Source organism: Schistocerca cancellata, chromosome 1 (assembly GCF_023864275.1).
Source record: "Schistocerca cancellata isolate TAMUIC-IGC-003103 chromosome 1, iqSchCanc2.1, whole genome shotgun sequence".
NCBI lineage: Eukaryota > Metazoa > Arthropoda > Insecta > Orthoptera > Acrididae > Schistocerca > Schistocerca cancellata.
Window position 1 is genome coordinate 1,151,957,624 of NC_064626.1, and position 14,123 is coordinate 1,151,971,746.

At 42.0% G+C, this 14,123-nt stretch overlaps 1 protein-coding gene across 2 annotated transcripts in view; it reads left to right on the forward strand.

Moving 5' to 3' along the window:
- Positions 1-6,996: 6,996 nt before the first annotated feature.
- LOC126093091 (E3 SUMO-protein ligase ZBED1) overlaps positions 6,997-14,123 on the forward strand; it is a 65,851-nt gene continuing 58,724 nt past the window's right edge. For both annotated transcript variants that reach the window (XM_049908697.1, XM_049908698.1), the window contains exon 1: positions 6,997-8,510. In XM_049908697.1, coding sequence (XP_049764654.1) covers positions 7,416-8,510 — 1,095 coding nt within the window. In that variant the 5' untranslated portion in view covers positions 6,997-7,415. The remainder of the gene's footprint in view (positions 8,511-14,123) is intronic.

The window sequence follows — 14,123 nt, forward strand, 5'->3', positions numbered from 1 at the left end:
GGGCGTGAGGTCTCCACAGTACATCGATGTTGTCGCCAGTGGTCGGCGGAAGGTGCACGTGCCCGTCGACCTGGGACCGGACCGCAGCGACGCACGGATGCACGCCAAGACCGTAGGATCCTACGCAGTGCCGTAGGGGACCGCACCGCCACTTCCCAGCAAATTAGGGACACTGTTGCTCCTGGGGTATCGGCGAGGACCATTCGCAACCGTCTCCATGAAGCTGGGCTACGGTCTCGCACACCGTTAGGCCGTCTTCCGCTCACGCCCCAACATCGTGCAGCCCGCCTCCAGTGGTGTCGCGACAGGCGTGAATGGAGGGACGAATGGAGATGTGTCGTCTTCAGCGATGAGAGTCGCTTCTGCCTTGGTGCCAATGATGGTCGTATGCGTGTTTGGCGCCGTGCAGGTGAGCGCCACAATCAGGACTGCATACGACCGAGGCACACAGGGCCAACACCCGGCATCATGGTGTGGGGAGCGATCTCCTACACTGGCCGTATACCACTGGTGATCGTCGAGGGGACACTGAATAGAGCACGGTACATCCAAACCGTCATCGAACCCATCGTTCTACCATTCCTAGACCGGCAAGGGAACTTGCTGTTCCAACAGGACAATGCACGTCCGCATGTATCCCGTGCCACCCAACGTGCTCTAGAAGGTGTAAGTCAACTACCCTGGCCAGCAAGATCTCCGGATCTGTCCCCCATTGAGCATGTTTGGGACTGGATGAAGCGTCGTCTCACGCGGTCTGCACGTCCAGCACGAACGCTGGTCCAACTGAGGCGCCAGGTGGAAATGGCATGGCAAGCCGTTCCACAGGACTACATCCAGCATCTCTACGATCGTCTCCATGGGAGAATAGCAGCCTGCATTGCTGCGAAAGGTGGATATACACTGTACTAGTGCCGACATCGTGCATGCTCTGTTGCCTGTGTCTATGTGCCTGTGGTTCTGTCAGTGTGATCATGTGATTTATCTGACCCCAGGAATGTGTCAATAAAGTTTCCCCTTCCTGGGACAATGAATTCACGGTGTTCTTATTTCAATTTCCAGGAGTGTATATTGTGAAAAGCAATGGTCCCATAACACTCCCCTGTAGCACGCCAGAGGTTACTTTAACGTCTGTAGACGTCTCTCCATTGATAACAACATGCTGTGTTCTGTCTGCTAAAAAATCTTCAATCCAGTCACACAGCTAGTCTGATATTCCGTAGGCTCTTACTTTGTTTATCAGGCGACAGTGCAGAACTGGATCGAACGCCTTCCGGAAGTCAAGGAAAATAGCATCTACCTGGGAGTCTTTATCTAATGTTTTCGGGGTCTCATGAACAAATAAACCGAGTTGGGTCTCACACGATCGCTGTTTCCAGAATCCATGTTGATTCCTACAGAGTAGATTATGGGTTTCCAAAAACGACATGATACGCGAGCATAAAACATGTTCTAAATTCTACAACAGATCGACGTCAGAGATATAGGTCTATAGTTTTGCGCATCTACTCGATGACCGTTCTTGAAGACTGGGACTACCTGTGCTCTTTTCCAATCATTTGGAACCTTCCGTTCCTCTAGAGACTTGCGGTACACGGCTGTTAGAAGGGGGGCAAGTTCTTTCGCATACTCTGTGTAGAATCGAATTGGTATCCCGTCAGGTCCAGTGGACTTTCCTTTTTTGAGTGATTCCAGTTGCTTTTCTATTCCTTGGACACTTATTTCGATGTCAGCCATTTTTTCGTTTGTGCGAGGATTTAGAGAAGGAACTGCAGTGAGGTCTTCCTCTGTGAAACAGCTTTGGAAAAAGATGTTTAGTATTTCAGCTTTACGCGTGTCATCCTCTGTTTCAATGCCATCATCATCCCGGAATGTCTGGATATGCTGTTTCGAGCCACTTACTGATTTAACGTAAGACCAGAACTTCCTAGGATTTTCTGTCAAGTCGGTACATAGAATTTTACTTTCGAATTCACTGAACGCTTCACGCATAGCCCTCCTCACGCCAACTTTGACATCGTTTAGCTTCTGTTTGTCTGAGAGGTTTTGGCTGCGTTTACATTTGGAGTGAAGCTCTCTTTGGTTTCGCAGTAGCTTCCTAACTTTGTTGTTGAACCACGGTGGGTTTTTCCCGTCCTTCACAGTTTTAATCGGCACGTACCTGTCTAAAACGCATTTTACGATTGCCTTGAACTTTTTCCATAAACACTCAACATTGTCAGTGTCGGAACAGAAATTTTCGTTTTGATCTGTTAGGTAGTCTGAAATCTGCCTTCTATTACTCTTGCTAAACAGATAAACCTTCCTCCCTTTTTTTATATTCCTATTAACTTCCATATTCAGGGATGCTGCAACGGCCTTATGATCACTGATTCCCTGTTCTGCACTTGCAGAGTCGAAAAGTTCGGGTCTGTTTGTTATCAGTAGGTCCAAGATGTTATCTCCACGAGTCGGTTCTCTGTTTAATTGCTCGAGGTAATTTTCGGATAGTGCACTCAGTATAATGTCACTCGATGCTCTGTCCCTGCCACCCGTCCTAAACATCTGAGTGTCCCAGTCTATATCTGGTAAATTGAAATCTCCACCTAAGACTATAACATGCTGAGAAAATTTATGTGAAATGTATTCCAAATTTTCTCTCAGTTGTTCTGCCACTAATGTTTCTGAGTCGGGAGGTCGGTAAAAGGAGCCAACTATTAACCTAGGTCGGTTGTTGAGTGTAACCTCCACCCATAATAATTCACAGGAACTAGCCACTTCTGCTTCACTACAGGATAAACTACTACTAACAGCGTCAAACACGCCACCACCGGTTGCATGCAATCTACCCTTTCTAAACACCGTCTGTGCCTTTGTAAAAATTTCGGCAGGATTTATCTCTGGCGTCAACCAGCTTTCTGTACCTATAACGATTTCAGCTTCGGTGCTTTCTATCAGCGCTTGAAGTTCCGGTACTTTACCAATGCAGCTTCGACAGTTTACAATTACAATACCGATTGCTGCTTGGCCCCCGCATGTCCTGACTTTGCCCCGCACCCTTTGAGGCTGTTGCCCTTTCTGTACTTGCCCGAGGCCATCTAACCTAAAAATCCTCCCAGTCCACGCCACACAACCCCTGCTACCCGTGTAGCCGCTTGTTGCGTGTAGTGGACTCCTGACCTATCCAGCGGAACCCGAAATCCCACCACCCTATAACGCAAGTCGAGGAATCAATAGAGTATGCGTAAAATTAGATCTATTGCTGCAATCTCGATATTGATACATCACTGCGAGCTGTACCGTTGCGACGTCTTTGTGAGTTTATTACAGAAAGTCCTGATTCCATGATTTGTCCATGCTCAAGTCGACATCTGTATTAATTAAATTTGTCGCCAACCGAATTTCAATTGCTTCTTTCTCTACTGAGTGCCAGAAGGATGAAGTCAAGGCTAAAATTTCGATGTTATCGTACACCATAGAGTGTCCCATGTCAATAGAGTGCTCTGCCACTGCCGATTTGTTTTCTTGTAAGAGCTGGGTGTACCCGCAGTGATCTGTGCAAACAGATGTATGCACTGTAACTGTTCATTGCACATTTTTGATGTGGTTTCACATCTTCGAAAATATATTTAACTATGTTATGATGATTCGAAAATGGGCCTTGGCCTGAAACTAGTCATGGAGTGAGTAAAAAAATAAAATTTGCAACTTTGGACTGATTTTTTGTTGCTGACCTACAGCTATTCCATCAGGTGGTGACTCTCGGTTTCTGTGACGGCTCCCTGTGGTGCAAAGTGTCGTCTGTCTGCCTGCCACAAAGTAAAGTAGAGTAAAGTAAAGTGTGATAGTTTTTATCACTGATGTTACATACACATCCGCTCCCTCTTGTTGCCACCACTCAACTCTAGCAATGTAATATTTCTTAAGAATTGTCTACAGCCATCTCATTTGTGACCATTCACCTTGGCCATCACCACCTGATTCTAACCAGCAATGACACCAATGTTGCTGCCTCAAACTTATCAGCCAATCAGGGACAAGGGAAATTTTCACTACCTTATTAGGGTCTGCTTCCTTAAGCCAATACTAAGCGAATCTGCTGTCTCCAGGTGGATTGTAACGCTGTAACTTCTCACCAGGATGCCGTCACCTTGTAAAAGGCCACCCAGCAGTAGGGTTTGCTACATATTGCATAATATGACTATTTGAGGGATACTCATTTGTCATAAATGTTTCAAAGCCAAACTTTGCATTTATTTCTATACAACATAGCTCCACTTTCCATGATAGTTAGTCGTTGTATGTCATGGGAGTGAACTTTTTTTTAGCTTTTCTTTGTTGTTCCTAGGTCAAGCCATTTTCATTAGCATTTTGTGAGTCTTCAGCTTTTTAAGTTGCTTATATACAATAGACACATCATAGGTTTTAGATTCACTAGCTACTGCTACCTGCTTGTAACATCTCTATTTCTTTGCTGATTTTGTCGTGTCGTAAAGGTAGCCACGTGAGACTGTGGATCATAGAGCTAGAAATTGCTTGCTTGCTTTCTGAAACAGGAAGGTGGTAGTATCTAGAGAAGACGTCTTCTAGCTTTCTGAAACAGGAAGGCGGTAATCTCTATTTTTCTTTTTCAAGAATTATAAATCTCTGGTGGCATCTTTTTTAAAGCCAATAATCCCATTTGGATTAAATAAGGACTTTGTTTTTTTAATGTAGTTGCTATCATATATGACATCTGTATTATCTTTATCGCATTCAGTAATGGTAACTTCACCCATTTCTAGTTTTTATGAAGGTTACTCAATATCTGAATACTGTTCCATTGGCGTTTTTCTATTTTAAAAGCTGTATTAGTTTTGACCGATCTACCTTAGCTACTTCAGTGACTAATATTATTTCCCCAATAATTTCTTTGATTTTATTCATCCTAAGATCAAGTAAAAGTTAGTTCTCTTCGCTGATGATACAAGTATAGTAATCACACCTGACAAACAAGAATTAACTGATGAAATTGTCAATACTGTCTTTCAGAAAATTACTAAGTGGTTCCTTGTAAACGGACTCTCGCTGAATTTTGATAAGACACAGTACATACAGTTCCGTACAGTGAATGGTATGACGCCATCAATAAATATAGACCTTAATCAGAAGCATATAGCTAAGGTAGAATATGCCAAATTTTTAGGTGTGTCCATTGATGAGAGATTAAATTGGAAGAAACACATTGATGATCTGCTGAAACGTTTGAGTTCAGCTACTTATGCAATAAGGGTCATTGCAAATTTTGGTGATAAACATCTTAGTAAATTAGCTTACTACGCCTATTTTCACTCGTTGCTTTCATATGGCATCATATTTTGGGGTAATTCATCACTGAGGAATAAAGTATTTATTGCACAAAAGCGTGTAATCAGAATAATAGCTGGAGTCCACCCAAGATCATCCTGCAGACATTTATTTAAGGATCTAGGGATATTCACAGTAGCTTCTCAGTATATATACTCTCTTATGAAATTTGTTATTAACAACCAAACCCAATTCAAAAGTAATAGCAGTGTGCATAACTACAATACTAGGAGAAAGGATGATCTTCACTATTCAAGATTAAATCTAACTTTGGCACAGAAAGGGGTGAATTATACTGGCACTAAAGTCTTTGGTCACTTACCAAATAGTATCAAAAGTCTGACAGATAACCAACAAGTATTTAAGAAGAAATTAAAAGAATTTCTGAATGACAACTCCTTCTACTCCATAGAGGAATTTTTAGATATAAATTAAAAAAATATATATATAAAAAATAAAAATAAAAAACACAAAAAATGAAAGAGTTGTTATATTAACTTAAGTATGTTGTTAAATTAACTTAATTATGTCATGTATTGGAAAATTTGACTCGTTCCACATCATTACGAAATGTCGTATTCATGATCCATGGAACTAGTATTAATCTAATCTAATCTAATCTAATCTAAAAAACTGTATTGAAAGACTTTAACATAGCTTGTTGCTTATTGGTCAATCCAATTTGTGTAACACTAATTACTATATCATAGAACATTTGTACATTCTGAGTTTCTTTTCAACTGTTTTCCTGGATTCCCTATATATGTTGGATATATTTTTTCATGTTAAATTACATTCCTAACACTACTGTTTATTCTGTAAAACCACTTAAGGACCATATTTACTTCCCCAATTCCAATGCTACTGCAGTCATTTCGATAGAAAAGAAGCATCACACCATACCCCCAAACTAACAAATCTACAGCAAATCAGGTATTTTTCGCTCATGATACATAATGATTAGGCAAGAATAAGTTCATTAACTTTCTGAGGAATAAGAAAAATCATTTGCAAAAATTTAGCCCATATGAAACTCTAAGTAAAGGAAACTAGTAGTGGAAATTTTTTGAACGAAACAAACTAAATTTACACACCCTCCGGAAACATGAACTAAAAAAATGTAGGAATAAGCTCTGCTTAACTACACTGGTAAAAAAGCAATGACCGTCTGTTTACCACGACAAAACGTACACAATTATATGACTACAGACCGGATTTACGAACATTTAGCGTTTACTTGAATTATACGTAAAAAATGTGAAACTTTTAATAGGAGAGTGACAACACACACTAATATACGTATTTACTGCATATTCTTTACAGAACTAGCCGTTATTGCACGCCAAATAACTTATCTTTAAGTGAGCACAAAACTTGGGCGCCTCCCTGTTACGTCGCCCTTCCGTTCAGTTCCGTTGACGTCCAGTATGAATCGACCTCTAAGCGAACTAATGATTCTAAGTGTTCTTTGGATGACCAAACGAAACAGTAACAATCATAATAATAATAATAGTCTAACCTGATGCAAAAAAAAAACTCTCCAAAAATTAGGTACGTACATTTTGGGCGTGTTTGTGGCGATAACGTCTTTTTATTTGCATATCTCTGACGCGAGTAGAGTCACATGTTCCGTTATGGAAATCTTTGCACAAACCTACGTACTACGTAGTCGATATTGATGGCGTCGGAACAGTGCGAGTATTTGCGACCAAAAACGAGGGATTGAACGTCGATATCTATTTGTCAAAAGTTGATTATATCGGAAATATCGCGGTAAATTTTGAGTGATAAACAATTTAAAGTTACATAGTGATACACTTTTTGTAGTTTTTCTCGGTATCATTTCATGGTATTAACTTCAACGCATATGAAATGTGTGGCATCCATTTTGAAGTGAATTGTGCGTTTTAAGATTGCCTAGACAAGCGTAGTGTAGTGTGTTGTGGAGCGACAATGTCAGTAAATTAAACACTTGGGTGCCGTATTCTATGAAAATGATTGTGAAAGTCATGCTTCGAAGTGTTAGGCGTGTGTTGTATGTAGTGTAAACATTAAAAATGGATTTCCTTTAAATATTATGAGGAAACCAAGAGATGGATTCAAAAATACAAATGCAGATGATGTTAGCAAAAATGATGGAAGAAAAACACACATTTACGTATAAGAAGTTGGTTGTGCCGATGTCAATGAGGAGTATTTACTGGAAGTATTTCGGATTCCCTGCTACCGATGAGGGAGATATTTTGACGAAGGTAAAAATTGTCTGCATACTTTGCAAGACGCAAATAACATATAATCGAAACACCAGTAATTTAAGAATGCACTTGCAAAATAAACATGCCCACGAGTTGTTGGAGCTGGAGGCGTCAGCGCCGCCCCGTAGACCAAGCATGGATCCCAAAGAAAAGCGCGCAATGAAAAAGCTAAAGTTGCCTGGACTTTCACCGCACATTTACACAACGGCTGCGGACGGAACCGTGCAGATTGAGGGAGATATACAGTTTATAACGGATCCAAATATAACTCTTCAGAATATAGACGATGATTCGTCTAGTAACCAGAATGTTCGTGTTGTCCTGAAGGGTAATACGCAAGGAATGAGCAATCAAAATGTTGCCATCATTCTTCCAGAAGAAAATAATTCTAGTAGCCACATCCATAGTATGGTGGATGGTAAGACAGTGTCAGACGCAATAGCAGAATTTATCATTTTAGATTTACAGTTACCTGATGTTGTTGAAGGTCGTGGATTTCAGAGACTTATAGCAACGCTACGTTCACCGTGTGAAATACCAAGTAAGACCAAGCTTGAAGAAGAAATAATACCCAAGATATATGATTCTTTCAAGGATTCTGCCATGTCAGCACTGTCAGGTATAAACAGTGAAATGTCAATGAGTCTAGAGGAATGGAGCCTTGCAAGTGGAGAACCATATATCACTGTGTCAGTTCATTACCAGCCGTCTGTTGAGCCAGTAATGGAAACAAAAGTGTTATGTTCAATACACTGTGCTGCTGATATGGACTCGAGTCAGTGGAGTATTACTTTTGATGCATTATTTCAAGAGTGGGACCTAAAGATAGATCATATTACTGCTGTTGTTATTGCGACAACAAGGGAAGAAATCCTTACAGCATTGTCGCATAAGGGCCTATCATTGGTGCCATGCCTTGTTCATAGTTTACAGGTAAGTTTATGAGTAATGAACTGTGCCATTCTTTGTCTAGTATCCACCCTGCAGAATACCTATATTTATTTATTTTATGTCAAATGTCATGATGTTTGAGCATTGTCACACTGAAAGTGATTATTTTTCTACCTAACCTTCTTTTTCCTCTTACCAGTCTTCAAGGTATCATTTCTTGTTTTCATTTATTAGGTGAATTCGAAAAATGGAAGAACATGTTTGTATGTTTATGTTGTAGGAGAAGTGTTTTAATACTTTCCATTTGTTGTGCCATAATGAACTTTAAGAGGTTATATTCATTATGGTACAACAAATGGAAAGAGTGTGTGTGTGTGTGTGTGTGTGTGTGTGTGTGTGTGTTTTGGTCAGTTATTTAATATTATAAATATATGAAATACAGTATCTGCATGTGCAGTGGAAGAGGTGAATTCTGTATAAACTCTTAAGATGGATTGTTCTTATTTGACACCATCCTGTTCAGAATGTGTGTAGGTCATTCTCACAAATGACTTTCCAAGTGACAGACACTAGGAGTAGGTACACTGAAACTCTTACTGCTACATTTGAATATGAATAGTAATGAATCTTTAAAACATTGTTTTGGGATAGTAGTACTTCCTTTCTGGTGTAGATTCTGATTGTCGCAAGCATCTGCAAAGGTCTCAAGAGATGAAAATTTTCTGCAGAAGAATGAAACAAATGGTAAACATTAAAATTGGGGGAGGATCATTGTGGGTTCTGGATAAATTTGGGAACATGTATGGCAATACTAATAGGTTGAAGAAAGACAGCCTCACATTTCTAGGATTTGTAGATCTAGGAAAATTTGTTGATTATGTTATCTGGAATAGGCCTAGGTTGAAATTAATAGTGATGAAATGCAGAAAGCAAAAGGCCATCAAAGGATCCAGATGGCAGAGACTGTGAGGCAGTCATTGAAATGAAGAACATTTTGTTGGACAGCGTGCTCAGCAACTGGGTGGGCCACTGTTTCTTGGCCATAGTTTTTCGGTGGCCATTCGTGTGGACAGACACCTAGTGGGTTGTCATGCCTATGTAGAGTGCAGTACAGTGGTTGCAGCTTAGTTTGTAGATCACATGATTGGTTTTAGAGGTAGCATCTTCAGCCTATTAGCCACAACCTACCCTCCTATATAAAAGATACCAACCACTTACTCCACCAACTCTCCACAGTTCCTGATCCTGTATCACATGGTGACTACAGCCCCCTTCCTGGTCACCATGATTTCTTTCACCTACAAACAAATCTGGGGTATAACTATGGCACACTCATGCCATCATCCTATGCCAACCTATTGATGGGCCATTTAGAGGAATCCGTCCTAACCACCCAGAATCCCAAACCCTCACCTCGTTCAGATTCATTGATGACATCTTTGTGATCTGGATTGAGGGTGTGGGCACCCTATCCACATCCCTCCAGAACCTCAACATCTTCTCCCCCATTTGTTTCACCTGGTTCTCCTCAACCCAGCAAGCCATCATCCTCAACATGTTCCTCCACCTCAAAGATGGCTACATCAGTTCCTCCGTCCACATCAAACCTACCAACCACCAGCAAAAGCTCCACATCAACAGCTGCCACCCATTCCATCCCAAAAAGATCCTAGCCACCCATGGGTGTTGCATCTGTAGTAATGAGCAGTCCTTCTCGAAATACACCAAGGATCTCTCTGTGGTCTTCACAGACTGCAATTGCTCTCCAAACCGTGCACAAAAGTAGATCTCCCTTGCCTTATCTTTCCAGTCACCCAGCACCTCCCAAAGACCCACTGTGGCCGCAAAGGAGCATTCCCCTTGTGACTCAGGACTGGAGCAACTGAATCACATTCTCCATCGGGTTTCAACTGTTCTCATCATGCACTTAATTGAGGAATGCCCTACCTGCTATCCTTCCCAGTCCCACAGTGGTATTCTGCTGCCCACTGAACCTACACAATATCCTTGTCCATTCCTACACAACCCCTTGCCTCATGGCTCATATCCCTGTAATAGACCTAAATGTAAGACATGCCCCATACATCCTCCCACCATTGCCTACTCCAGTCCGGTTACAAACATCACCTATCCCATCAAAGGCAGGACTTCCTGTGAAACCAGTCATGTGATCTATGAGCTATGCTACAACCACTGTGCTTCATTCTATGTGGGCATGACAACCAACAAGCTACCTGTCAGCATGAATGGCCACTGACAAACTATGGCCAAGAAACAGCTGGAGCACCCACTTGCTGAGCACTCTGCCCAACACGACATTCTTCAGTTCAGTGAATGCTTCGCAGCCTGTGCCATCGGGATGCTTCCCACCTACACAACAGGGTGTATATGACCTGGGAGATCCGGGAAAAACCTGGGAATTTTTTCATCCGGGAGAAAACCTGGAAAAAGCCGGGAATTTTTTAGAATTCCGGGAATTTTCCATTGTTTTTGTTATCAGTGAAATTTTTGTAGTCTCCATGCTGGCTAAGATATTACTGTATCCCGTGCGAGAATGTACGATGAATTTCTTAAATGACAGAGCGTTTGACTCTAATTTAAAAATCGACTCTTTGATAACGAGCCATTTAGATGAATTTCGAGCCCAGGTGATCAGACATTTATGTCGTTATTAAAAATTTTACTGGCACATTTGTGTGATACATCTTAAAGTGTAATACGCGCATGAAACACCAACATTATATGCGAAAGCTTAGCTTCTCTTGCAGCGTATTAATCTTATAGACCAATATTATATGTGAAAGCTTTGCGTGTAGCAACACAATGTATATTAATTTAAACCATTAACTTTTTCTATTTGTGTGTTCGCGCTACTTAACAGTGATGTTGCTATTGGCTGACTACATCACGTGTCCTAAGCTCTGAGTAGCCACTGTCATCAGCTGGCGAGATCATGTGACATGAGCTATGACTGGCTTATGAAACCGCATCGCAATCTCGATTTCAGTGCTTCGGAAAGTAACATGCGGTATTTGGTGGAATTCGAATTTATACTTTCGATGACCGCCCCTCGTGGTCTCGCGGTAGCGTTCTCGCTTTCCGAGCACAGGGTCCCGGGTTCGATTCCCAGCGGGGTCAGGGATTTTTCCTGCCTCGAGATGACTGGGTGTTGTTGTGTCGTCTTCATCATCATCATTCATCCCCATTACGATCGGAGGAAGGCAACGGCAAACCACCTCTATTAAGACCTTGCCTAGTAAGGCGGTGCGGGTCTCCCGCATCGTTCCCCTATGCTCTGGAAAGAAGCATGGGACTTCATTTCACATCAATATGAAAATATGCAGCGTACATGTTGCTGCACATCAAAGATCTTTCCAACACCCGTTTTTTTCCCCTGTGTTTAGTTTTCTAAAGCACCGGGAAAATCTACGCCCGTGTATAAAACCATAATCATTTAAAGGACTGATAAGTTGTACAGTTCCGAGAGACAATATCCTGGCAGTTAACAGGGAAAAAGTATGTTTTCACCCGGTAGAAAGTGTATTTTTAACCAGTAAATCCGGGAGAAACCCGGGAATTTTTTTTTCCTTGTCCACGTATACACCCTGCACAAGCTTTACTGAATTCCGCAATACATCCTACGAACCCATAATCCTCCTGGCCTCAACCTTCATTGGTCATTGTCCCTTACACGCCTATGTTCTTCCAGCACTAAACAGCCCTGTATTCCGTTAATGCACCCACAGTCCTCCTCCCTCCTTTACCACTGCCTCCTTCTCCTCCCTCTACCCCCTCTCCGTTTAACCTCCAGACTGCACCTAGCTGCCTCACCCTCTGCCTACCTCGTCCCTGTATGCTCCCAGAAGCAGGACTTTACCGCACCCCATCCCTACTCTGCCATTCCTCCCCCTCCCCGCACCAGCCTCTTCCTCACCATCACCACCCAGTTGCTTCTCCCTCAGTGCGCTGCCGCTCGCAGTGTGGCCTTGGCAGTCAGAGAATGTTGTGTTTGTGTGTGTGTGTGTGTGGGGGGGGGGGGGGGGTGTTGTACAGGACTGCACTGTTTAAAACAGTGACGCCTTGTTCTGTTTACCCACAGTGTACAATGATATTTTTACAAATAATTTACTTAATAAAGTAAAAGGCTACATGTACATACATATTCTGCAAGCCAATGACCAGTGCATGACAGAATGTACCAAGCATCACTACTAGTCATTTCCTTTCCTGTTCCACTTGCAGAAACAGCAAGGGAAAACCAGCTGTCTGAAAGCTTCTGTATGAGACCTAATCTCTCACAACTTTGCTCTCCATATGCGAGATGTACATTGGTGGCAATAAAATCATTGTGCAGTTTGGCCAAAATGCCGGTTCTCTAAATTTCTGCAGTAGTGCCTTGTGAAAGAGCATCTTCTTCCCTCCAGGGAAGCTGATTGAACCTACCAGCAATACATTTAGCAGCACACCTCTGAATTGCTTCAATTTCTTGTTTTAATCTAACCTGGTGGGGATCGCAAAAGCTTGAACAGTACTCAAGAATTGGTCATACTAGCTTTCTATATGCCGTCTCCGTTATGGATGAGCTACCCGTTCCCAAAATTCTCCTGATAAAAATAAACATCAAGCATTTGGTGTCTATACTATCAACCTGTCCTGCTCATTTTGTTTCATGTTGTTTTGCAACGTTATGCCTAGATATTTAATCGCTGTGACTGGTCAAGCAGTACGCTACTAATGTTGTATTTGAACATTACAGGATTGTCTTTCCTACTCATCTGCATTGCCATTCATCACACCAACTAGAAATTCTGTCTGCAGGGTGACAATTATTGAACTATATTAAATATATTCATCATAACTTCTGAACAGTTTGTGTTACGATGTTCAAACTGCACAATTGGCCACAGGACCTGGTGGGAATTAGTTCACGCTGTATGGTTAGGTTTAGCGACGAAGCCCACTTTCATTTGGATAGGTTCATCAATACGCACAGTTGAAACATTTGGAGGACTGAGAATCTGCATTTCGCAATTGGAAAGTGTCTTCACCCTCTGTGGGTGATTGTGTGGTGTGCAATGTCCGGTCACGGAGTAATCAGTGCAATGTTCTGTGATGTCAGAGTGACTAGCCAATGGTACGTGAAAGGTTTGGAATATGATTTCATCCTCGTTATCCAAAATGAACCTCATTTCAACAAGATGTGGTTCATGTAACATGGAGCTCGACCCCGTCAAAGCAGGAAAAAACTGATGTCCTGGAGGAGCACTCTGGGGACCGCATTTTGGCTCTGGGGTACCCAGAGGCCACAAGCATTGGCATTGATTGATTGCCACATTCTCTGGATGTGAACACAAGTGACTCCTTTTTATGCGGCTATATTGTACAGCAATAACCCCAAAACCATTGCTGAGCTGAAAAAAGCCATTCTAGAGGTCATTGACAGCATCGATGTTCCGACACTTCAGCAGTTCAAACAGAATTTCAATATTCGTCTGCGCCACATCATCGCAAATGAGGGCAGGCATATTGAATATGTCATAATCTAAATCCATAGTGATGTTTACATGTTGAATAAAGTGTATGCACACTGCAGTTTGTAACTAATCTATGTCTCACCCCACCCCCACCCCCATATGATTCAATCATTGTCACCCT